This window comes from Pleurodeles waltl, chromosome 9 (assembly GCF_031143425.1).
Source record: "Pleurodeles waltl isolate 20211129_DDA chromosome 9, aPleWal1.hap1.20221129, whole genome shotgun sequence".
Taxonomy (NCBI): domain Eukaryota; kingdom Metazoa; phylum Chordata; class Amphibia; order Caudata; family Salamandridae; genus Pleurodeles; species Pleurodeles waltl.
The window spans coordinates 958,283,969-958,311,563 of NC_090448.1; the positions used below are offsets into that span (position 1 = coordinate 958,283,969).

Consider the following 27,595-nt stretch of genomic DNA (forward strand, 5'->3'; position numbering starts at 1 on the left):
CTAGATCAGAACCAACTTCAAAATGTAAGGGTAACCTTGGGGGAGGAAGGGGGGGGGGGGGTCAGTGTATCGTTTCAGAGATATAATCTCTACAGTTTGGTGAAGTAAGCAGAGTGTGTTACAAGAGATACATTTTATTTTAAAACTGGCTACAGGGTGCATATATACCTTGATTCATGCACCCTGCCTCAAGATGAAGCAAGATAACCTGCAGGAGTGGATTGAACCTGCTTGAATGCATCACCAAAGAAGGTCAAAATGTTTCTGCCATATGGCTTCCCTCAAAAGAGATGTATTAGGCGTCCGTCAGGACCAAAAACAAAATACTTCTGCTCTGAAAATAGTGATTGAAATTAAATCATTCAAAACCGAACAGTAGGCTGCTGACAAATTCAAAGAGCGGGGGGAAATCTGTAGAGGAATATGAACATCTAGATTACCATTTTAAACCGCATGCAGCTTTTGGTTAAGTAGTGCCAAAAGTCCCACCCAAACAAAGTGACGCATACCAATTAACTTATTGTGAATGCATATCTCAACCAGAGCATGATATCAAACAAACATCTGCTGCAGAACATGCATAATGTGTCAAAAACAGGCTTGCATGCAAGACAACCTGAAACAGGCTTGTCCTCCGGTTTAGTGCCTAAACACAGGGATCCGGGCATGGGGCTCAGGGCACTCTATCCTAAACAGAGATGCAGGAGAGAGTAAAAAGTAAAATAAGGCTCTGAGGTACAGTGACATAGGGAAGGATGAGGAAAAGAGAAGAGAAAATGTCTGGCAAGTAGTAACATCAACAGCATGTTCAAGTAGATGTCAACGTGACATGCATAATTACAATGCGAGTATAAGGACCTCACTTACTAAATGTAGAAGACTGCTAAAACGAAACAAAGTACATTTGACATATATACTTGATACCTACTTACAACTGTACTTACCTACAACAAAGTTCTTCAGGTTCTATTAATAAAGTAACAAAATATATATTTGCTATATATAAATATTGGCCTGTAGTTGGGCATTGAGTGTGTGCCTCATTTCTTGACTGTGTGTACAACAATTGTTTTGCACTAACCTCTGATAAGCCTAAATGTTCAACCACACTACCACAAAAGAGAGCATTAGTATTATCTTCTTAAGCCTCTGGGGAAAGCCCTGGACTCCTTGCACTCTTTACCTCATTTTGGTACAGTATATTCAGAGGCAGCTTCCTACAATAACTAACCTTTCTAGTTAAATTGCAGTTTATCTACTTTTTTATTATCTTATGAGGAGTGCTTTTCATTTGTGAACTGTTGCAGATGTGTAAATCAATTATTTTTGTTTCTGTGCAGGTCTCAAACAGGCTTTGGAGACTGTGAATGATTACAACCCTCTTATGAAGGACTTTCCTCTAAATGACCTCTTGTCTGCGACAGAGCTCGATAAGATCAGACTAGCACTAGTTGCAATTTTCACTCACCTAAGGAAAATCAGAAATACAAAGTACCCCATCCAGAGGGCACTGCGACTGGTGGAGGCCATATCCAGAGACCTGAGCTCTCAGCTGCTGAAAGTGTTGGGCACCAGAAAACTGATGCATGTTGCATACGAAGAATTTGAAAAGGTATTGATCGATTATTCTAAGTCATGCTGATTGTTCTAGTGAAAAGCTGTTGAAATGGGTTAACACTGTTTGCATTTTCTCTAGGTTATGGTTGCATGTTTCGAAGTCTTCCAGACTTGGGATGATGAATATGAAAAACTTCAAGTGCTCTTGCGAGATATCGTGAAGAGAAAACGAGAGGAAAATTTAAAAATGGTCTGGCGTATAAATCCTGCTCATCGGAAGCTGCAAGCTCGTCTTGATCAAATGCGCAAATTCAGGCGTCAGCATGAGCAGCTTCGAGCTGTGATCGTGAGAGTCCTCCGGCCACAGGTAACTACCTATTCTTATTTTTGTAAAGGAAAAGGTTAGTTGATGCACGCTTTACTAAAGTTAGTTTTCTGCATTTCTTCCTCAAAAGTGTCTGCTACATGTATTAGAATTTAGTGGGACTTGTGTAAGATTAGCCAGTGTGTTGAAGCGAATATCTGCTGTTAATCGATTTAAGGTTTAGAGCAGTTGGGATTCTGTTGTAACAGCTTGTTATACCATATGATATTGGCTACTTCTAAGAGGACTTTATAGAGCTCTTTTCGAGTTCAGAAATGCATGAAAAATAAGTCTGATTCCATAAGACATTGCAGCACTAATAAAAACACTGCCAAAACACAGTGCCAAATGTGGTGTCTTAGTGACCAGTCCTGTGACTCGTAGCCCTCAATAGTGGGTGATTTTCAGTTGACTTTTTTTAACCAGTAGTCTCTATCTGATAGAGGCATCTAGCTGCAGATTACTTACTTTAGAATCCTTCCCAAGGCGCAAGACTGGATCCGGAAATCCAGTTGCTCGTTGAAAAAGGGCGTTGCGCGACTGTATCAACGTGGTCCACCGGATTCAACATCGAGTGAGTCATACAACCTCCCTCCCCGACTGCCAGTTCCTTGTTTTCTGCGCTTACAGCGCATATCCTGAGTGGTCGGGTGGCGTTTTTTTGGCCACCTCAACACTTTGTTGAGGAAACAGTGTGCTTTTCTCGTCATGTCTTCGGGGTTTAAGCACTGCGGATCTTGTGGCAGACAGATGTTGGTCACACACTGACTCCTAGGGTTGTGGTTCATTTCGTCATCTTCGACCCAAGGCTTTGAGAGAGCGTTTGATGAAAATTCTTGCAGCATTAGTATTGGAGACCCACAGTGTTGTCGGTCCCCATCGAAGTCCAGAGAGAGGTTGAGTATCGGTTTGCGTGAGGGTCCATCACTGTTGACACGGAAACTGTCAAAACCGCCACATAAGTCAGGTGATTCAGGCGCTGTCTCCCAGCATTCAGTTGCGAAGCATTAACAGGAGTCAACCCCACTCCCTATTTTTCCTGGAGCCGGAGCAACTGTAGCCAAAATGTGGTAGTATTATAATTCCTTGAATTAAGTCTTTTGGGCAGCGGCCTCCCTCTAGTGTGCTTTTTAGCCCCAAGGAGGTGGAAGGTATCCTAATTGAATCCGTGCTGGTGGGGTTTGTCCTATGTGTCAGTTAGGCTCTCTAGATCTGTTATAGGATCCCTGCCGAGCTACATCCCTTCGGGGTTACTACCTGTAACATTTGAGTCTGGTCAGCCACTTATGTCGGTTGTGCCGATTGATGCCAAACCCATTACACTTTCCTAAGCTGATATGATGCGGCAAACGGCACCCAATGGCTTCGGATACGGCGCAGATATTGCGTCGTCTGATTTAGACAACTCTCCATCTGTATTATCTATTACTGTTTTTCCTATAGGAAAACACAGTTTTGCAAGTGAAGGGGAGGATATTGGGTATCCGAACCCTTTGGACAACACAGTCCAGCCTCCTTTGGAGAGAAATTGGCTGACAGAACTTGGTGAGGCTAGTAGACTGGAGTCCTCTCCGGTTTCAGACTTTTTCCCCAGGTACGGCTACAGAGGTAAGTTCCTCTTATGCTGAAGTATTTAGGAGAGCAGCTGTAGTTTTGGATTGACAGCTTTCCTCAGTGGAATTGTCCACAGACCCTTTAATGAATGTACTTCACTAAGGTCTAATGGGGGTGGAGCTCTTACTCCCTTATAGTGAGCCGCTGTTTGACCTTTTGTCGGGAGCTTGGACGAAACCAGGTACTGGAGCTCCATTTAACCACGCTATAGCCCACTGGCATCCACTCGCCCCTGAGGATCCCAGTTTGCCTTTAAAGACATCCTACCACGGACGATGTTTTTGTGCAGGAACCTACCGCCTCTGCAGACCTTAGTGTTTTTCCTCTTGTTCCTCCAAGCAAAGAGTTGAGATGGATGAAGAATTGTGGGAGTGTAGGGAGTTCAGCATTGTAGTCATTAAACGCTGCATGTGTTCTGGGCAGGTTTTCCCATGGATTTTTGGGGTTCAGTGGCATCTTTCCTGCCTTCTCTTCCATAGGATGGCATGGATGAACTCCTACAGTTGGTACAGGATGGCCCTGAAGCGACTAAATTCACCATAAAATGTGGTATGGATACCACAGACTCAGTGGGTAGAGCTATGGCTCAATCAGTTGCGCTGCACAGACATGCATGGCTGCATCAATCTGGATTTTCTGAGGCTGTACAGAATAGCCTGAAAGATATGCCATTTGATGGTGCAAATTTATTTGGTGCCCATTTATTTGGTGTACATGCTGATTCTGCTTTGCAGCGATTTAGAAGTGGTAGGTGTGACAGACACCCAGACAGGTCTCTGAATGTTATGACAGGCTTCCTTCTTTTTGGCTGTTGAGAAGAGAATGTTCATTTAGGAAGTTGGCTCTGTATATACTATTTCAAAGTAAGAAATAGTGTGCACAGAGTCCAAGGGTTCCGCTTAGAGGTAAGATAGTGGCAAAAAGAGAGATTTCTATTTTGTGGTAGTGTGGTCGAGCAGTAGGCTTATCAGAGGGTAGTGTTAAGCATTTGTTGTACACACACAGGCAATAAATGAGGAACACACACCAAGACTTACTCCAGGCCAATAGGTTTTTATATAGAAAAATATCTTCACTTAATTTATTTTAAGAACCACAGGTTCAAGATTTACAGTCAATACTTTAAATGTAAGGTACTTCACTTTAGGAAATTTGAATGGAAACAATATCATGTACAGTCTTTGTAAAAATGGTAATAAGCTATTTTCAAAGTGGACATTTCAGTCCATCTTCCCTCGCTGTGATACTCATAGCTCCCATGAGGGCACGTCAACACTGGTGCACAACATTGTTGGATCTGTCTGTAGTACGACATTGCAAGCTTCCAAACAGATCCGACCTTTTGACTCAGAACAAAGGTCAAATCAGGCACCCCAATCCCAGTGTGCCCAACCTGGCGATTTGGCTCCGGAAGTCATAGAATTTGGATATCTACATTTTATGTATGGACATTCTAAAAGAGGCACGCAAACCTACAACCAGACAGTGCTATGCAGCTAAATGGAAACGTTTTGTATATTACTGTCAACCTAAAAACATTGATCAACTTAAAAGCATCAGTACAGGATATTGCTTATTTGCTTCACTTACAAAAAGCAAATCTAGCGTATTCATCTATTAATTCATTTAACAGCGATATCAGCCTACCTTCAAAACAGACAGCATACTTTTCTGTTCAGAATACCTGTAATTAAAGCCTTTATGGAAGGCATTAAGAGTTATTCCACCTAGAGCTCCACCAGCTCCAGCTTGGAATCTTAACATTGTGCTCACAAGGCTTATGGGTCCACCATTTGAGCCTATGCATTCTTGTGCTCTTCAATTTCTGTCATGGAAAGTCACTTTCTTGATAGCAATCACTTCCTTAAGGAGAGTAAGTAAAGTGGAAGCATTTTCTTTAGAAGAAACCTTCTTCCAAATTCACACACACAAAATTGTACTTGGGACAAATCTACAATTTCTACCAAAAGTGGTTTCACCATTCCAGATCAGTCAGTGGAATTGCCAGTCTTCTTTCCACAGCCAGATTCAGTTGCTGAAAGAGCTCTCCACACTTTTGATCTCAAAAGAGCTCTTATGTATCATGTAGACAGAACACAAGATTTTAGAAAATCTAAACAACTTTGTGTGGCTTTTCAACAGCCTCGTAAAGGGAATCCTAATTCCAAACAAGGATTGGCCAGATGGATAGTAAAAATGTATCGAAACTTGCTATCTTAGAGCTAAAAGTTAACTATTTGTAACTCCTAAAGCACAACTACTAGAAAGAAAGGAGCTTCAATGGCATTCTTAGAAATATACCAACGGCAGACATGTGAAGCAGCAACATGGTCAACACCACACACGTTTACTAAACACTACTGTTTGGATGTGTTCTCACCAAAAGCAAATGTTGGTCAAGCAGTACTTAAAACACTATTTCAAACTGCTCCAACTCCTACAGGCTAGCCACCGCTTACTTAAGAGTGCACGGCTTTTCAGTCTGCGCACAGCATGTGTATCTGCAGCTACTCATGCCATCAAACGGAAAATGTCACTTACCTAGTTTACATCTGTGGCCTGTAGTGCTGCAGATTCCCATGCGCCCTCCTTTGGTAACACATTATTTGGTAGAGACCGGATCTAGCCGCAGATTTCTTAACGACCCTCCCATCCTCCCCGCTCTGCCAATTGAGTTCTCTTTAGTTTCAAATTTTCCATTTTGGAATTTAACATCTTTTATCAGAAATTCCAGGATTTTTTTCACACAGTTGTCCCTTGTTTTTAGCAGACTGTTTCAATAGGTAGTTTCTATATGTGGCTCTGTTTTTGGTGTGGAAAATAGTCTCTGAAGAAATTGACTGTGGCACATCTTCGAGGAGGTTATATGGACTCCGTCTATGTCACATCCAGTGGACCACGTCATTAGTCACGCAATGCCCTCTTCTGACAGTTATGCTATGAAAAAATTTCAGGATCCAGTCTTGCTCCTGGGGAAGGAATCTAAAGTAAGGAGTCAGCGGCTGGATCCTGCCTCTACCAGATAATGTGTTACTGAAGGTAAGTAACATGTTCTTCATGTCAAAATGCAAATGGGACAGTCTCATGAAAGGAGCTCTTCTGGTACATTGTTTTCCTCTGGTTTCAATATTTGAGATCATTATAAAGTATTTATATACATTAGCAATCTGATCGGAACAGGAACTTCCCCTGACCCTATTTTGAAATTAAAAAATGTGGGCTTTGAGATAGATAGATGAAGCTTGTGAGATTATGATAAATAGTTAGATATAGAGGAAACGCTTAGCCATTGTCATTGCAGAGTACTGAATACATAAACTACAGGACCTGACCTTCATCATTTAAATGTTTAGTTTATATTTTTGTGACTCTTTCAAATTGCCAATCTTATACTCAAACCTTTTAAACAAAATATATTTAAATGTGTTAATTTCACAACTGTGTTTGTTGGATATCGCTACTGTAACAAAGAGCCTTGTTTTATATTTTGTCTTATTTTTACAGGTCACTGCTGTTGCTCAGCAGAATCAGGGGGAAGTGCCGGAACCCCAGGATATGAAAGTAGCTGAAGTTCTTTTTGATGCTGCTGATGCCAATGCCATTGAAGAGGTAAACCTAGCGTATGAGAACGTCAAAGAAGTTGATGGTTTGGATGTCTCCAAGGAAGGGACAGAGGCCTGGGAAGCTGCTTTGAAGAGGTATGATGAACGAATTGACAGAGTTGAAACCCGAATCACTGCTCGTCTCAGAGACCAGCTTGGAACAGCCAAGAATGCCAATGAAATGTTCAGGATCTTCTCCAGATTCAATGCACTTTTTGTCAGACCTCACATTCGAGGTGCAATCCGTGAATACCAAACACAGCTAATCCAGCGGGTGAAAGATGACATTGAATCTTTGCATGATAAGTTTAAAGTTCAGTACCCACAGAGTCAGGCATGTAAAATGAGCCACGTACGTGACTTACCACCCGTCTCTGGCTCGATTATCTGGGCAAAACAGATTGACCGACAACTAACTGCCTACATGAAGCGTGTTGAAGATGTCCTAGGAAAAGGCTGGGAGAATCATGTTGAAGGCCAAAAGCTGAAACAGGATGGGGACAGTTTCCGCATGAAGCTCAATACTCAAGAAATATTTGATGACTGGGCTAGAAAAGTTCAGCAACGCAATCTTGGTGTTTCAGGGCGCATCTTTGCCATTGAAAGTACACGTACAAGAGGACGAACTGGAAATGTGCTGAAGCTGAAGGTTAATTTTCTGCCTGAAATCATTACACTTTCAAAAGAGGTTCGTAACCTCAAATGGCTTGGCTTCCGGGTACCACTTGCAATAGTGAACAAAGCTCACCAAGCAAATCAGCTCTATCCATTTGCAATTTCCTTAATTGAAAGTGTTCGCACTTACGAACGGACTTGTGAGAAAGTCGAAGAGCGCAATACTATCACTCTGTTGGTTGCTGGACTCAAAAAAGAAGTGCAGGTTTTAATTGCAGAAGGAATTGCCTTGGTGTGGGAGTCCTACAAACTGGACCCTTATGTACAGCGCCTTGCAGAGACTGTTTTCAATTTCCAGGAAAAGGTTTGTCAGTGTTTTATTCTAATTTCAAATGCATATTGTTTGCCTTATAATTCTTGTGCAGTAGAACTGTACCTTTCTACAGCATGGTATCCAGCTAGACAGCGCAGTATTGTACTTTTATTTTAAAATTGCGTTAATGGTATCTGTAGAAAAACCAATGTCTTCTGTGTGTATGTGTATGTGTGTGTGTGTATATGTGTGTGTATATATATATATATATGTATATATGTGTGTGTGTGTGTGTGTGTGTGTGTATATATATGTTCGATGGCATGTGTAGCTGCAGATAAACATGCTGTGCATATCCCGCCATCTAGTGTTGGGCTCGGAGTGTTACAAGTTGTTTTTCTTCGAAGAAGTCTTTTCGAGTCACGAGATCGAGGGACTCCTCCCCTTTTGGCTCCATTGCACATGGGCGTCGACTCCATCTTAGATTGTTTTCTTTCCGCCATCGGGTTCGGACGTGTTCCTCTTCGCTCCGTTTTTCGGTTCGGAAATTTAGTTACATTTTGGAAAATTCGACGGTATTGTTTGCGTTCGGTATCGGGTTAGTTATAGCAGATCGACACCGAATAAAAGAAGTGCTCCGGTAGCTCTATCCCCCGGCGGGGCCTGGTCGGCCCGACCGCGTGCATCTTCAAGGCTCATGGAACGGACCCCATTCCGCTTCTGCCCCGAATGCCACAATAAGTATCCTTACACAGATCAGCATTTGGTCTGTAATTTGTGTTTGTCCCCCGAACACAAAGAAGATGCTACGGGACCGGAGAGCTCGAAGGCTTCAAATGGCGTTGACGCCGTCAGGACACCACAACGTCAAGGAAGAGGAGACCTTCTCCATTGCGGACTCGGACGAGGCCGAAAGTGAGCAGCCAGCGAAAACCGTGAGTAAACCTGCCCCGGCCAAAACTCACGCCAAAATCATGAAGGCCCAGGGGACGCCACCGCCGGCAGGCCATTGCTTAACCCGTAAACTCAGTGACCAACCATCGGCACCGAAAAAGGGCACACATGTGTCGAAGACATCCGACTCCGGTCGAGATACCGGCACAGAGTATACTCGGCACCGAGATATTGGCTTTGACCAAACTCGACACCGAGATACCGGTGCCGAGCAAAGTCGGCACCGAGAGATCGGCACCCCAAAACCAAAAAAGGTGGCTTCGGAGCCAAAAAAGACTGTGGAAAATTTCGGTGCCAAAACACCCAGCATCGGAGCCGAAACAAAGTTCTTATTCCGAAGAACAAGGCCTTTCAGCACAACTACAAGGCCATAAATTTGGATAAGAATTAGAGATGGGGGAGCCAGACTATACACAAAGAAGGCTCCATATTCAAAAAGATACAGGGAAAATAAGAACTCTTCCCCCAATTAAAATGAAAAGAAAAATTGCTTTCCAAGAAACAGATAAACAGCCAAAAGCAAAAGTGGTGAAAGAATAAACTCCACCACGTGTTCGCCACAACCATCGCCACAGCACTCACCGTAACTATCACCAATTGCAACACCCCCTATGATGCAATCTCCAACGCACACAGGGATGACCCAGATGCATGGGATCTATATGATGCACCAGTATCTGACAATAGCCCAGACTGCTACCCGGCAAGAACGTCACCACCTGAAGGCAGTACTGCTTACATGCAGGTGGTGTCCAGAGCAGCTACTTTTCACAATGTAGCATTGCATGCTGAACCTATTGAGGATGACTTTTTTTTTTAATACTTTGTCGTCAACACACAGCCAGTACCAGAGTCTGCCGATGTTACCTGGGATGTTAAAACACGCAAAACGAGTGTTTCAAGACCCTGTCAAATGCAGAGCCATTACACCTAGGGTGGAAAAAAAGTACAAGCCTCCCCCTACGGACCCTGTGTACATCACGCAACAACTAACACCTGACTCAGTGGTAGTAGGCGCAGCACGCAAAAGGGCAAACTCACAGACTTCTGGGGATGCACCACCACCCGACAAAGAAAGTCGAAAGTTTGATGCCGCGGGGAAAAGAGTTGCAGCGCAGGCAGCCAATCGATGGCGCATTGCCAATTCACAGGCTTTATTGGAAAGATATGACAGGGCTCATTGGGATGAAATGCAGCATTTTATTGAACATCTTCCCAAGGAGTTTCAAAAGCGTGCACAGCAAGTGGTGGAAGAGGGCCAACGTATCTCCAACAACCAGATACGATCGGCAATGGACGCAGCGGACACAGCCGCCAGAACTGTAAATACAGCGGTCACTATTTGGAGACAAGCATGGCTCCGCACCTCCGGATTTAAGCCAGAGATCCAACAGGCTGTGCTTAATATGCCTTTTAATGGACAACAGTTGTTTGGGCCGGAGGTGGATACAGCTATAGAGAAGCTGAAGAAGGACACTGACACGGCCAAAGCCATGGGCGCGCTCTACTCCCCACAGAGCAGAGGCACCTTTAGAAAGCCACACTTTAGAGGGTGTTTCGAACCCAAAGCACAGAACCCTCAACCTCACAAGCCAGACCCACATACCAGGGCCAGTATCAAAGAGGAGGCTTTCGGGGACAATATAGAGGTGGACAGTTTCCTAAAACCAGAGGGAAATTCCAAAGCCCAAAGACCCCACAAACTAAACAGTGACTTCAATGTCACAAATCCCCAACACAACACCAGTGGGGGGGAGACTCACAGATCATTACAAAAATTGGGAAGAAATAACTACAGACTCGTGGGTCCTAGCCATTATCCAACATGGTTATTGCGTAGAATTCCTACAATTACCACCAGATGTGCCTCCAAGAACACACATGTCCAAACAGCACTTGGATCTATTACAACTAGAAGTCCAAGCGTTGTTACAAAAAGAGGCAATAGAACTTGTACCCAGCCATCAGAAAGGAACAGGTGTTTATTCCCTGTATTTTCTAATACCCAAAAAGGACAAAACTCTGAGACCCATCTTAGATCTCAGAACACTAAATCTTTACATCAAATCAGATCACTTTCACATGGTAACACTTCAAGACGTGATCCCCTTGCTCAAACAACAAAACTACATGTCAACATTAGATCTAAAGGATGCGTACTTCCATATACCCATACATCCTTCACACAGGAAATACTTGAGGTTTGTAATCCAAGGAGTACATTACCAATTCAAAGTGTTACCATTCGGGATAACCGCACCAAGGGTAGTTACAAAATGCCTTGCAGTAGTAGCGGCACATATCAGAAGACAGCACATACACGTATTCCCGTATCTAGATGATTGGTTAATAAAAACCAACACTCAGAAACAGTGTCTTCAACACACAAAATACGTATTAGAAACCCTTCACAAATTAGGGTTCTCAATAAACTACCTAAAATCACACTTACAACCGTGTCAAATACAACAATACTTAGGAGCGACAATCAACACAAAAAAAGGATTGCCACTCTAAGTCCACAAATAGTACAAGCATCCCAAAATGTAATACAAAGTATGCACCCAAACCAACAATATCAAGTAAAATTAGTGATGAAACTTCTAGGCATGATGTCTTCATGCATAGCCATTGTCCCAAACGCAAGGTTACACATGCGGCCCTTACAACAGTGCCTAGCAACGCAATGGACACAAGCACAGGGTCAACTTCAGGATCTAGTGTTGATAGACCGCCAAACACACACCTCGCTTCAATGGTGGAATCCTATAAATTTAAACCAAGGGCGGCCCTTCCAAGACCCAGTGCCTCAATACGTGATCACAACAGATGCTTCCATGCTAGGGTGGGGAGCACACCTCAACCAACACAGCATCCAGGGACAATGGAACACTTAGCAAAAACAACTTCATATAAATCAACTAGAACTACTAGCAGTATTTCTAGCATTAAAAGCATTTCAACCACTAATAGCCCACAAACACATTCTTGTCAAAACAGACAACATGACAACAATGTATTACCTAAACAAACAGGGAGGCACACACTCAACACAGTTGTGTCTCTTAGCACAGAAGATTTGGCATTGGGCGATTCACAATCACATTCGCCTAATAGCGCAATACATACCAGGAATTCAAAACCAGTTAGCCGACAATCTCAGTCGAGATCACCAACAGATCCACGAATGGGAAATTCATCACCAGATACTACAAACCTACTTCCAAAACTGGGGGAACCCGCAAATAGACCTATTCGCACCAAAAGAAAACACAAAATGCCAAAACTTCGCAGCCAGGTACCCACAGCCTCACTCCAAGGGCAATGTGTTATGGATGAGTTGGTCAGGGATATTTGCTTACGCTTTTCCCCCTCTCCCACTCCTTCCATATCTAGTAAACAAATTGAGTCAAAATAAACTCAAACTAAAACTAATAGCACCAACTTGGGCACGACGACCTTGGTACACAACACTACTAGACCTGTCAGTAGTGCCTCATATCAAACTACCAAACAGACCAGATCTGTTAACTCAACACAAACAACAGATCAGACACCCGAATCCAGCATCGCTGAATCTAGCAATCTGGCTCCTGAAGTCTTAGAATTTGGACATCTAGACCTTATACAAGAATGTATGGAGGTCATCAAACAGGCTAGAAAACCTACTACAAGACATTGCTACGCAAATAAATGGAAACGATTTGTTTATTACTGTCATAATAATCAAATTCAACCATTACACGTGTCCGCGAAAAACATTGTAAGCTACTTACTACACTTACAAAAGTCTAAGTTAGCTTTTTCATCCATTAAAATATATCTCACAGCAATTTCTGCCTATCTGCAAATAACACATTCAACTTCACTATTTAGAATCCCAGTCATAAAAGCATTTATGGACGGTCTAAAAAGGATCATTCCACCAAGAACACCACCAGTTCCTTCGTGGAACCTCAATATTGTATTAACACGACTCATGGGTCCACCATTTGAACCCATGCACTCTTGTGAGATACAATACTTAACCTGGAAAGTAGCCTTCCTAATAGCTATCACATCTCTCAGAAGAGTAAGTGAAATACAAGCCTTTACCATACAAGAACCCTTTATACAAATACATAAACATAAAGTGGTTCTACGCACAAATCCCAAATTTTTGTCAAGTTATATCACCGTTCCACTTAAATCATACGGTGGAACTCCCAGTGTTCTTTCCAGAACCAGATTCTGTAGCTGAGATAGCACTACATACGTTAGACATCAAAGGAGCGTTGATGTACTACATTGACAGAACCAAACAAATTTGGAAAACAAAACAATTATTTGTTGCTTTCCAAAAACCTCATTCAGGAAATCCAATTTCCTAACAAGGCATTGCTAGATGGATAGTTAAATGCATTCAAACCTGTTATCTCAAAGCAAAGAGACAACTGCCTATTACACCAAAGGCACACTCAACTAGAAAGAAGGGTGCTGCCATGGCCTTTCTAGGAAACATTCCAATGACTGAGATATGTAAGGCAGCCACATGGTCTACACCGCATACGTTTACCAAACACTATTGCGTGGATGTGTTAACAGCACAACAAGCCACAGTAGGCCAGGCAGTACTACGAACTTTGTTTCAAACAACTTCAACTCCTATAGGCTGAACCACCGCTTTTGGGGAGATAACTGCTTACTAGTCTATTCAAAGCATGTGTTTCTGCAGCTACACATGCCATTGAACGGAAAATGTCACTTACCCAGTGTACATCTGATCGTGGCATGAGGCGCTGCAGATTCACATGCGCCCACCCGCCTCCCTGGGAGCCTGTAACAGTTTCGAAGTTTATCTTGATCATTTGTAAATTTGAAAATATATCACCTTAAACTACATGATGTACATACATGTTTACTCCATTGCATGGGCACTATTACTGTAATACACAACTCCTACCTCACCCTCTGCGGGGAAAACAATCTAAGATGGAGTCGACGCCCATGCGCAATGGAGCCGAAATGGGAGGAGTCCCTCAATCTCGTGACTCGAAAAGACTTCTTCGAAGAAAACAACTTGTAACACTCCGAGCCCAACCCTAGATGGCAGGATGTGCAAAGCATGTGAATCTGCAGCGTCTCATGCCACGAACAGATGTACACTGGGTAAGTGACATTTTCCATACATGTGTATGTGTATTTCACTGGAATACCAAGTATGACCTTCACTTGACAACAAGTCACAAAGTTATTGTTTTGGGCACCATTTTTTATCCCATGCTGACAGCCGTTGCTCCTGTGCCGTGCAAATAATTTGACACTGCATGGCTCCAAGTCTAAGTTCCACTGTGGGCAACTGCTTATGCTCAGATTGAAGCAAAACATTTATCTTCTGGGTCACGTTTGTGTCTCTGCAGTTTTTAGACAATTACAATTTTGACGAAATATATTGCTTTAGATTACGGAGTGATGATTTTTATCCTTATCCATGGTCTTTACTTTTTTAAAAACTAAATTATTTGCTGTCTAGATGATAGATGATCAGGCACTGGTACCAGACATCACACATGGGCTAAAACTAAAACAGTGAATGATGTAAGGTTTTCTGAAAAATCGGCTTTACTTTATCAGTGATATTTAGTGGTTGTTGTTAATGTTTATTAACATTGTGGTATTTTTCTTTAGGTGGACGACCTCCTAATCATTGAAGAGAAGATTGACTTGGAAGTGAGATCCTTGGAAACCTGTGTGTACGAGCACAAAATGTTCTCAGAAATCTTAAACCGAGTTCAAAAAGCAGTGGATGATTTGAATCTTCACTCATACTCCAATCTGCCTATATGGGTTAATAAACTTGATATGGAGGTAAGAGATCAAATTTCAAGAGAGCATTTAAAATGAGCAAACACTTGTAGTATACTATAGTTATTATCTAATTATTAGGCTTTGGTATGTTTTGCTGCAGTTCTATACCTTCCTCAATACAGAACTGGCAAAGGTAGGAAGCATTATACTCGCACGTATAATAGATTAAATAGAATATGTTAAACACACCAGGCTCGTGGCAAAAGAATAGAGGAAGCAAAAACTGATAAAATGTGGTATTGTTAAACCAATACAGTTGTTAAGCATTTACAGTAGGAAACTAGAATGGGGGAAGCGCACAGGTGGGGTGCAGATAAATGGATGAAGTGGGTGTAGAGGTGCTTGCTCATTTAAGTTGTAACACAGTTGTCCGACCCAAGCTGCACTACACTTTAGCAGCTAAAATAGGTTATGTGGGCACCACTAACAACCCTGTGCAATTTTGTTGAGCCTAGAAGACTGCAATAAGTTTTATATAGGTTTTAATAAAAGTGAAATGAGGGTCGATGCTAGCAACTACAGGTCACACGGCAATAAATCAGTGTTCTAGTATTGTAAAGGAAAAGCATAGGCTGACAACTAAAGAGGAGTTTTTGCTTAACAAACCAGGATCAAGACACAAGATGTCAGTGTATTTGCTGAGGCAGTCTAAGGATGGAAGTCAACATAGTCCAGTGTAGACACATGGTTGGAAAGTGACTGAATGAAAGGCAGCTGTTTATGAGAATGTAGTCTAAAGTATTTTCCCTGGCAAAGGAAGCAATAATTGGGCTGTCTGTAATACTGGGTCTTGGCCTTTTGTTTTTCAGTGCATGCATAAGTGACTTTTCGGAGGAGAGCGCTAGAATCAGCACCATGCATACATGTTTTGGAAATATTTAGTAGTGCATATGTTTACTGTTTGAAATCGCCAAACAAAAATTGGATTTGAGATTTGTTTGTTTTTTATTTGTGATTTCTGCAGTTTTCCCAATAATGGTGTAAAGCTGAGAGTTAAACAAGAGCAGTAACCAAACTAACAAATGCCACTATGTTACTAAGTATGTTTCTGGAGTCTGCTTTTTTTTTAGCAGTCTCCGGCAACCGTCCAGGGATCTTATTCAATAAAAGTGAATTCTTAAAACCACAAGCCCCACGAGGAGAAGCTTTAGAATATATGGCTGCGCATATTTGATAGAAAGAGAGAATATTGGATATGTTGAGTATATCTTTTCCTTATATTTAGAAGTCATGCTAAAAAAGATGGTTGCTGGGGAGGCTCATGAGGAATATCAGAAAGTGTTTCATGGAATAGGCCGCAATTAAAGTAAACGACCTTCCAGCAGACGTAACTACCAATATGGTCAAATGAATCAGAGTGGCCTGTTAAAGTAGGGGCAAGAACTGACAAAGCAGTATCCATGAATCCTTATTGGTTTTGCAGAAGTTGTTCTGTACAATCTAACTTCCATCATAAAATGCCCCTTTGTGCATTATTATGGCAGACATGCATACGAGTAATGGACCCAAATCTCCACATGATGCTTCAGCATTATAGGGCATTACTCACCTATCTTGGATCAGTGTATTCCATGGTTCTTAACCTGTGATCTGCAAAGCCTACTCAGGGGGGTCTGCAACTGATTAGGAAATTAAGTATTAATAGATTGTTAATGTATATTAATAAGGAAGCAAAGTAAAAAAACTCTAAGACGTTATATAAATGTGAAGGAATTTTGAAATTGGTAGGTAAAAATGAACTTTGTATTCTCAGATTGAATCATGAGAACAGTGCAAGTGCATCAAACAGAATATAGTATGGATGTGAGTGGTCTCAATTTGATTTAGAAAACCTCTATCCTTCCCATTAAAATTTGGGATTTTTTTTTTGTTGTTGTAGATTTGTGAATGTTTCTTAATCCGGGGTTCCCAGCTTCTAGTAATGACTCATTGTGCTGGTACCTGGGTCCTAGTAAAGATTAAGTGGGGTTCCACAGATGTAATAAGGTTAAGAGCCACTGGTTTATTTTGTGTGTCTGCGCCCGACACTGAAAGGGGAGTGGATATTTGAGGTTGATCGGTGTACCAACTAGGTTGAAGTTTCAACTTCGAAATCCTACATTATTCAAATCAAAAGATTAAAAGTGACGTTTGGCCATTCGTGTAAACTAGATTTTTTTTTTCCTGTGACCTTGATACTGTTGTCTTCTTTTTTGCTTCTCCTATGCCCCTTTGTATAAAGGATATATTTCGTTTTTTTTTTTTTTTTTTTTGTTCTTTATTATTTTGAATAAGTTAGTTACTGAAGAAACTGGCAGTCTTATTGTTCATGCCAACAGTCTCAGCAAGTTAGTTGGGGCCAGATGTAGCAAACTGTTTCTCGCAAATGCGTGTTTGCTATGCAGAAATGCATTTTGCGAGTCGGAACCGACTCGCAAAATGCATTTTCGAGTCGCAAATAGGAAGGGGTGTTCCGTTCCTATTTGCGAGTCGCAGTGATATGCAACTCCATTTGCGTACGCGGTCGCAAATGGAGTCGCAGTTACCATCCACTTGAAGTGGATGGTAACCCACTCGCAAACGGGAAGGGGTCCCCATGGGACCCCTTCCCCTTTGTGACTGGACCAAAAATTATTTTTTCAGAGCAGGCAGTGGTCCAAGGGACCACTACCTGCCCTGAAAAAATCCGCAACAAAAGGTTTCGTTTTTTTTTTTTTTTTTTTTCGAAGTACAGCTCGTTTTCCTTTAAGGAAAACGAGTTGCACTTTGAAAAAAAAAAAACTGCTTTATTGAAAAGCAGTCACGGACATGGAGGTCTGCTGTTCCCAGCAGGCCTCCATCCCTGTGAGTGCCCTGAGTCGCTATGGGGTCGCAAATTGCGACCGACCTCATTAATATTAATGAGGTGGGTCTTTGCGACCCCATAGCGACTCGCAGAAGGTGTCTGAGACACCTTTCTGCATGTGGTTTTGCGAGTTGCAATTTGCGAGTCGCTATGACACGCAAATTGCAACTCGCAAAACCACACTTACCTAAATCTGGCCCCTAGTCACTGACCTAATCTGCTTTATGGGTGTTGGGATTCAAAATCCTTTGTTTTTCTGGACATGTGGTTGAGAACCCATATATTGTTGATATCCAGGAAGGCATCAGAAGAGAAGGACCTATTACTGTTCCTTTTGCTGATCTCAATATGCATGTTCAGGAGAAATAATTATTTTCCATCCTTCCCTTCCATTGCTGAACTGGATAGTCCAGAACACTAGCTAGTAATTTTCACACATTGCATAGAGGGAACAAATACTACTAGGAAGGAGCTCGAAAGCGTATGGCTAGTAATTCTTTGCTAAGTTTTTTAAAATAGTCTTAAATCTTCTCCAGATGTCCTTGGGTACATGGTGATTTTCATTTCATAATTGGCTTCTACTGGTATTAGAAATCTAGCAGACTTCCAGCCGCAGGTTCTTTACCTTCAAATTAACCTCAGAAGTCAGACTGGACCTGGAAGATTTTTGTGAGCAGTACACCTGCATGCCAGTAGGTGACATCTGCCAGCTCCAAGCAGTGGCATCCATGACGGAAGTGACGTCTGCTTCACCTACATAGGTGCCACCTCGGTCTGCTGAAGTCAGTTACGCACTTCTGGAGTGGAAAGTTTTATAAAAAAGTAACTATAGGAAAGTACCATCTTGCCTGGCATGTTACCCCCATATTTCACTGTATATATGTTGTTTTAGTCTGTGTCACTGGGACCCTACCAGGCAGGGCCCCAGTGCTCATAAGTATGGGCCCTGTATGTGTTGCCTGTGTGATGCCTAACTGTCTCACTGAGGCTCTGCTAACCAGATCCTCCGTGGTTATGCTCTCTCTGCTTTCCAAATTTGTCACTAACAGGCTAGTGACTAAATTTACCAATTCACATTGGCATACTGGTACACCCATATAATTCCCTAGTATATGGTACTGAGGTACCCAGGGTATTGGGGTTCCAGGAGATCCCTATGGGCTGCAGCATTTCTTTTGCCACCCATAGGGAGCTCTGACAATTCTTACACAAGCCTGCCAGTGCAGCTTGAGTGAAATAACGTCCACGTTATTTCACAGCCATTTACCACTGCACTTAAGTAACTTATAAGTCACCTATATGTCTAACCTTCACCTGGTGAAGGTTGGGTGCAAAGTTACTTAGTGTAAGGGCACCCTGGCACTAGCCAAGGTGCCCCCACATCGTTCAGGGCAAATTCTCCGGAGTTTGTGAGTGCAGGGACACCATTACATGCGTGCACTGTACATAGGTCACTACCTATGTACAGCGTCACAATAGTAACTCCGAACATGGCCATGTAACATGTCTAAGATCATGAAATTGTCACTCCAATGCCATTCTGGCATTGGGGGTGACAATTCCATGATCCCCCAGGTCTCTAGCACAGAACCCGGGTACTGCCAAACTGCCTTCCCGGGGTCTCCACTGCAGCTGCTGCCAACCCCTCAGACAGGTTTCTGCCCTCCTGGGGTCCAGGCAGCCCTGGCCCAGGAAGGCAGAACAAAGGATTTCCTCTGAGAGAGGGTGTTACACCCTCTCCCTTTGGAAATAGGTGTGAAGGCTGGGGAGGAGTAGCCTCCCCCAGCCTCTGGAAATGCTTTGATGGACACAGATGGTGCCCATCTCTGCATAAGCCAGTCTACACTGATTCAGGGATCCCCCCCAGCCCTGCTCTGGCGCGAATCTGGACAAAGGAAAGGGGAGTGACCACTCCCCTGACCTGCACCTCCCAGGGGAGGTGCCCAGAGCTCCTCCAGTGTGTCCCAGACCTCTGCCATCTTGGAAACCTAGGTGTTTGTGGCACACTGGACTGCTCTGAGTGGCCAGTGCCAGCAGGTGACGTCAGCGGCTCCTTCTGATGGGCTCTTACCTCTCTTGGTAGCTAATCCTCCTTCCTAGTGGACCAAACCTCCTTTTCTGGCTATTTATGGTCTCTGCTTTGGGGATCTCACCAGATAACGAATGCAAGAGCTCATCAGAGTTCCTCTGCATCTCCCTCTTCACCTTCTGCCAAAGGATCGACCGCTGACTGCTCAGGACGCCTGCAAAACCGCAACAAAGTAGCAAGATGACTACTAGCAACCTTGTATCGCTTCATCCTGCTGGCTTTCTCAACTGTTTCCAGGTGGTGCATGCTCTGGGGGTAGCCTGCCTCCTCTCTGCACCAGGAGCTCTGAAGAAATCTCCCGTGGGTCGACGGAATCTTCCCCAAGCAACCGCAGACAACAAAAGACTGCATCACTGGTCCTCTGGGTCCCCTCTCAGCACGACGAGCGTGGTCCCTGGAACTCAGCAACTCTGTCCAGGGACTCCCACAGTCCAGTGACTCTTCAGTCCTAGTTTGGTGGAGGTGAGTCCTTGCCTCCCCACGCTAGACTGCATTGCTGGGTACCACGTGATTTGCAGCTACTCCGGCTCCTGTGCACTCTAACAGGATTTCCTTCGTGCACAGCCAAGCCTGGGTCCCCGACACTCTAACCTGCAGTGCACAACCTTCTGAGTTGTCCTCCGGCATCGTAGGACTCCCTTTTGTGACTTCGGGTGGACTCCGGTTCACTCCTCTTCCAAGTGCCTGTTCCGGTACTTCTGCGGGTGCTGCCTGCTTCTGTGAGGGCTCCCTGACTTGCTGGGCGCCCCCTCTGTCTCCTCATCCAAGTGGCGACATCCTGGTCCCTCCTGGGCCACAGCAGCATCCAAAAACCCTAACCGCGACCGTTGCAGCTAGCAAGGCTTGTTTGCGGTCTTTCTGCGTGGGAACACCTCTGCAAGCTTCTTCACGACATGGGACATCCATCCTCCAAAGGGGAAGTTCCTAGTCCTCTTCGTTCTTGCAGAACACTAAGCTTCTTCCAACAGGTGGCAGCTTCCTTGCACAGTCAGCTGGCATTTCTTGGGCTCCTGCCCACTTTCGGCACAGTCGCGACTCTTGGACTTGGTCCCCTTGTCTAACAGGTGCTCAGGTCCAGAAATCCACTGTTGTTGCATTGCTGGTGTTTGTTCTCCTTGCAGAAGCCCCCGATCACGACTTCTGTGCTCTCTGGGGGTAGTAGGTGCCCTTTACACCTACCTTTCGGGGTCTTGGGGTGGGCTATTGTTCTAACCCTCACTGTTATCTTACAGTCCCAGCGACCCTCTACAAGCTCACATAGGTTTGGGGTCCATTCGTGGTTCGCATCCCACTTTTGGAGTATATTGTTTGTGTTCCCCCTATGTGTTCCTATTGCAATCTACTGTAAGTTTACATTGCTTGCATTACTTCCTTTTGCTATTATCTGCATAAGTTTGGTTTGTGTACATATATCTGGTGTATATTTCTCACCCTCATACTGAGGGTACTCACTGAGATACTTTTGGCATATTGTCATAAAAATAAAGTACCTTTATTTTTAGTACTTCTGTGTATTGTGTTTTCTTATGATATTGTGCATATGGCACCAGTGGTATAGTAGGAGCTTTACATGTCTCCTAGTTCAGCCTAAGCTGCTTTGCCATAGCTACCGTCTATCAGCCTAAACTGCTAGAAACACCTCTTCTACACTAATAAGGGATAACTGGACCTGGCACAAGGTGTAAGTACCTCTGGTACCCACTACAAGCCAGGCCAGCCTCCTACAATAACCATGAAGTGCGCTGAAACTGGTTTGTACAAACTCTGGTCCTAAAAGGAAGGAGTCCTGACCCTTAATCTGCCCACAGAGTGGGGAAAATGGGTGGGTCAATAGGAATCTTTGGCTAGATATACTCTCTACCAGATACAGGTTTAGGGAAAGAACACTGGTGCTGGGGCCTGGTTAGCAGGCCTCAGCACACTTTCAATTCAAAACATAGCATCAGCAAAGGCAAAAAGTCAGGGGGTAACCATGCCAAGGAGGCATTTCCTTACACAACCACCCCCCAAACGAAAGAGGATGAGACTAACCTTTCCCGAGAGAGTCTTCATTTTCTAAGTGGAAGAACCTGGAAAGGCCATCTGCATTGGCATGGTGTAAGGAAATGCCTCCTTGGCATGGTTACCCCCTGACTTTTTGCCTTTGCTGATGCTATGTTTTGAATTGAAAGTGTGCTGAGGCCTGCTAACCAGGCCCCAGCACCAGTGTTCTTTCCCTAAACCTGTACTTTTGTATCCACAATTGGCACACCCTGGCATCCAGATAAGTCCCTTGTAAATGGTACCCCTGGTACCAAGGGCCCTGATGCCAAGGAAGGTCTCTAAGGGCTGCAGCATGTCTTATGCCACCCTGGAGACCCCTCATTCAGCACAGACACAGTGCTTGCCAGCTTGTGTGTGCTGGTGAGAACAAAACGAGTAAGTCGACATGGCACTCCCCTCAGGGTGCCATGCCAGCCTCTCACTGCCTATGCAGGTGTAGATAAGTCACCCCTCTAGTAGGCCTTACAGCCCTAAGGCAGGGTGCACTACACCATAGGTGAGGGCACCAGTGCATGAGCACTGTGCCCCTACAGTGTCTAAGCAATACCTTTAGACATTGTAAGTGCAGGGTAGCCATAAGAGTATATGGTCTGGGAGTCTGTTTTACACGAACTCCACAGCACCATAATGGCTACACCTGAAAATTGGGAAGTTTGGTATCAAACTTCTCAGCACAATAAATGCACACTGATGCCAGTGTACATTTTATTGTGAAATACACCCCAGAGGGCACCTTAGAGGTGCCCCCTGAAACCTTAACCGACTATCTGTGTAGGCTGACTGGTTCCAGCAGCCTGCCACAACCGAGACATGTTGCTGGCCCCATGGGGAGAGTGCCTTTGTCACTCTGAGGCCAGTAACAAAGCCTGCACTGGGTAGAGATGCTAACACCTCCACCAGGCAGGAGCTGTCACACCTGGCGGTGAGCCACAAAGGCTCACCCCTTTGGGCCGGCACCGCAGGACACTCCAGCTAGTGGAGTTGCCCGCCCCCTCCGGCCACGGCCCCCACTTTTGGCGGCAAGGCCGGAGAAAATAATGAGAATAACAAGGAGTCGTCACTGGCCAGTCAGGACAGCCCCTAAGGTGTCCTGAGCTGAAGTGACTAACTTTTAGAAATCCTCCATCTTGCAGATGGAGGATTCCCCCAATAGGGATAGGAATGTGACCCCCTCCCCTTGGGAGGAGGCACAAAGAGGGTGTACCCACCCTCAGGGATAGTAGCCATTGGCTACTAACCCCACAGACCTAAAAACGCCCTTAAATTTAGTATTTAAGGGCTTCCCTGAACCGAAGAATTTAGATTCCTGCAACTTACAGAAGAAGAGGACTGCTGAGCTGAAAAACCCCTGCAGAGGAAGAACAGAAGACACCAACTGCTTTGGCCCCAGTCCTACCGGCATGTCTCCTGCCTTCCAAAGAAACCTGCTCCAGCGACGCTTTCCAAAGGACCAGCGACCTCTGAATCCTCAGGGGACTGCCCCTGCTTCAAGAAAGACAAGAAACTCCCGAGGACAGCGGCCCTGCTCCAAAAAGACTGCAACTTTGTTTCAGAGGAGCAGATTTAAAGACCCCTGCAACTCCCCGCAAGAAGCGTGAGACTTGCAGCACTGCACCTGGCGACCCCGACTCGACTGGTGGAGAACCAACACCTCAGGGAGGACCCTCCGGTGACTCCGAGTCCGTGAGTAACCAAAGTTGTGCCCCCGGAGCCCCCACAGCGACGCCTGCAGAGGGAATCCCGAGGCTCCCCCTGACCGCGACTGCCTGAACCTAAAGTCCCGACGCTGGAAAAGACCTCCAGCCCCCAGCACCTGAAGGAACGGAACTTCTGTGCAGGAGTGACCCCCAGGAGGCCCTCTCCCTTGCCCAGGTGGTGGCTACCCCCGAGGAGCCCCCCCCTTGCCTGCCTGCCTGCACCGCTGAAGAGACCGCTTGGTCTCCCATTGAAACCTACAGAGAACCCGACGCTTGTTTACACACTGCACCCGGCCGCCCCCATGCTGCTGAGGGTGTACTTTTTGTGCTGACTTGTGTCCCCCCCCGGTGCCCCACAAAACCCCCCTGGTCTGCCCTCCGAAGACGTGGGTACTTACCTGCTGGCAGACCGGAACCGGGGCACCCCCTTCTCTCCATTGAAGCCTATGTGTTTTGGGCACCTCTTTGACCTTTGCACCTGACCGGCCCTGAGATGCTGGTGTGATAACTTTGGGGTTGCTCTGAACCCCCAACGGTGGACTACCTAGGACCAAAAACTGAAACCTGTAAGTGACTTACTTACCTGTTAAAACTAACCTTACTTTACCTCCCCCAGGAACTGTGAAAATTGCACTGTGTCCACTTTTAAAACAGCTTATTGTGTTTTATGTAAAAAGTATACATGCTAATGTAATGATTCAAAGTTCCTAAAGTACGTACCTGCAATACCTTTCAAATGAGATATTACATGTAGAATTTGAACCTGTGGTTCTTAAAATAAACTAAGAAAATATATTTTTCTATAACAAAACCTATTGGCTGGATTTGTCTCTGAGTGTGTGTTCCTCATTTATTGCCTGTGTGTATGTACAACAAATGCTTAACACTACGCCTTTGATAAGCCTACTGCTCGACCACACTACCACAAAATAGAGCATTAGTATTATCTCTTTTTGCCACTATCTTACCTCTAAGGAGAACCCTTGGATTCTGTGCATACTATTCCTTACTTTGAAATAGTGCATACAGAGCCAACTTCCTACACATGGGCAGTCCCAGGTCTGTGTTCCACTATAAACTCCATTCCCTGTAGGGAGATGGACCACCTCCAACAGTTTTGGATTTTCACCTTTCATTTACATCAGCCATCTGAGAGGTCTGTGGTCAGTTTGATCTAGGAAGTGAGTACCAAAGAGGTATGGTCTCAGCTTCTTCAGGGACCAAACCACAGCAAAGGCCTCCCTCTCAATGGCACTCCAACGCTGCTCCCTGGGGAGTAACCTCCTGCTAATGAAAGCAACAGGCTGGTCAAGGCCATCATCATTTGTTTGGGACAAAACTGCCTCTATCCCATGTTCAGAGGCATCTGTTTGCACAATGAATTGCTTGGAGTAATCTGGAGCTTTTAGAACTGGTGCTGTGCTCATAGCTTGTTTCAGGGTGTCAAAGGCCTGTTGGCATTCTACAGTCCAGTTTACTTTCTTGGGCATTTTCTTGGAGGTGAGTTCTGTGAGGGCTGTCACAATGGATCCATATCCCTTCACAAACCTCCTATAGTACCCAGTCAAGCCAAGGAATGCCCTGACTTGAGTCTGGGTTTTTGGAGCTGCCCAGTCCAGAATAGTCTTAATCTTAGGCTGGAGTGGCTGAACTTGGCCTCCACCTACAAGGTGTCCCAAGTAAACCACAGTTCCCTGCCCTATCTGGCATTTGGATGCCTTGATAGAGAGGCCTGCTGATTGCAGAGCCTTCAAAACCTTCTTCAGGTGGACCAGGTGATCCTGCCAGTTGGAGCTAAAGACAGCAATATCATCAAGATAAGCTGCACTAAAGGACTCCAACCCAGCAATGACTTGATTCACCAACCTTTGGAAGGTGGCAGGGGCATTCTTTAAACCAAAGGGCATAACAGTAAACTGATAATGCCCATCAGGTGTGGAGAATGCTGTTTTCTCTTTTGCTCCAGGTGCCATTTTGATTTGCCAGTACCCTGCTGTTAAGTCAAAGGTACTTCAGAATTTGGCAGCACCTAATTTGTCAATCAGCTCGTCAGCTCTAGGAATGGGATGGGCATCTGTCTTGGTGACCGAATTAAGACCTCTGTAGTCCACACAAAACCTCGTCTCTCTCTTTCCATCTTTGGTGTGAGGTTTGGGGACTAAGACCACTGGGCTAGCCCAGGGGCTGTCAGAGTGCTCAATTACTCCCAATTCCAGCATCTTGTGGACATCCACCTTGATGCTTTTTCTTAACTTGATCAGACTGTCTGAAGATTTTGTTTTTGACAGGCATGCTGTGTCCTGTGTCCACATCATGGGTACACAGGTGTGTCTGACCAGGGGTTAGGGAAAAGAGCTCAGCAAACTGTTGTAGGACCTTTCTACAGTCAGCTTGCTGTTGGCCAGAGAGGGTGTCTGAATAGATCACTCCATCCACTGAGCCATCTTTAGGGTCTGATGAGAGGAGATCAGGGAGAGGCTCACTCTCAGCTTCCTGGTCCTCATCTGTTACCATCAACAGATTCACATCAGCCCTGTCATGGAAGAGCTTAAGGCGGTTCACATGGATCACCCTCTTGGGGCTCCTGCTAGTGCCCAGGTCTACCAGGTAGGTGACCTGACTCTTCCTCTCTAGTACTGGGTAAGGGCCACTCCATTTGTCCTGAAGTGCTCTGGGAGCCACAGGCTCCAGAACCCAGACTTTCTGCCCTGGTTGAAATTCAACCAGTGCAGCCTTTTGGTCATACCAAAACTTCTGGAGTTGTTGGCTGGCCTCAAGGTTTTTACTTGCCTTTTCCATGTACTCTGCCATCCTTGAGCGAAGGCCAAGTACATAGTCCACTATGTCTTGTTTATCCTCATGAAGAGGTCTCTCCCAGCCGCCTTTAACAAGAGCAAGTGGTCCCCTTACAGGGTGGCCAAACAGAAGTTCAAAGGGTGAGAACCCTACTCCCTTCTGAGGCACCTCTCTGTAAGCGAAAAACAGACATGGCAGGAGGACATCCCATCTCCTTTTGAGTTTTTCTGGGAGCCCCATGATCATGCCCTTTAATGTCTTGTTGAATCTCTCAACAAGGCCATTAGTTTGTGGATGATATGGTGTAGTGAATTTATAAGTCACTCCACACTCATTCCACATGTGTTTCAGGTATGCTGACATGAAGTTGGTACCTCTGTCAGACACCACCTCCTTAGGGAAGCCCACTCTGGTAAAGATAACAATGAGGGCCTTGGCTACTGCAGGGGCAGTAGTCGACTTAAGGGGAATAGCTTCAGGATACCTAGTAGCATGATCCACTACTACTAGGATGTACATATTTCCTGAGGCTGTGGGAGGTTCAAGTGGACCCACTATGTCCCCACCCACTCTTTCAAAGGGGACCCCCACCACTGGAAGTGGAATGAGGGGGGCCTTTGGATGTCCACCTGTCTTACCACTGGCTTGACAGGTGAGACAGGAGATGCAAAACTCCTTAACCTTCTGGGACATGTTGGGCCAGTAGAAGTGGTTGACTAACCTCTCCCACGTCTTGGTTTGTCCCAAATGCCCAGCAATGGGAATATCATGGGCTAAGGTCAGAATAAACTCTCAACGCCCGAGGGACTACCACTCTCCTAGTGGCAACAGGTTTGGGATCTCTTGCCTCAGTGTACAGGAGTCCATCTTCCCAATAGACCCTATGTGTTCCATTTTTCTTGCCTTTGGACTCTTCAGCAGCTTGCTGCCTAAGGCCTTCAAGAGAGGGACAGGTTTCTTGTCCCTTACACAACTCTTCCCTTGCGGGTCCCCCTGGGCCTAAGAGCTCAACCTGATAAGGTTCCAGCTCCATAGGCTCAGTTCCCTCAGAGGGCAGAACTTCTTCCTGAGAAGAGAGGTTCTCTTTTTCTTGTTGTGTTGCAGCTGGTTTCCCAGCTGACTTTCCTTTTCTCTTGGTAGGCTGGGCCTTTCTTCCAGACTCCAGCTCTACTTTTTCACCCTGTGCCTTGCACTGTGCCCTAGTCTTGACACACACCAGTTCAGGGATACCCAGCATGGCTGCATGGGTTTTCAGTTCTACCTCAGCCCATGCTGAGGAC

General features: G+C 44.9%; 1 protein-coding gene across 2 annotated transcripts in view; it reads left to right on the forward strand.

Annotated features, from left to right (window-relative positions):
• DYNC1H1 (dynein cytoplasmic 1 heavy chain 1) overlaps nt 1-27,595 on the forward strand; it is a 916,572-nt gene that overhangs the window by 54,761 nt on the left and 834,216 nt on the right. For both annotated transcript variants that reach the window (XM_069208347.1, XM_069208346.1), the window contains exons 6-9: nt 1,341-1,612; nt 1,697-1,924; nt 7,040-8,116; nt 14,687-14,866. In XM_069208347.1, the coding sequence (XP_069064448.1) occupies nt 1,341-1,612; nt 1,697-1,924; nt 7,040-8,116; nt 14,687-14,866 (1,757 nt within the window). The remainder of the gene's footprint in view (nt 1-1,340; nt 1,613-1,696; nt 1,925-7,039; nt 8,117-14,686; nt 14,867-27,595) is intronic.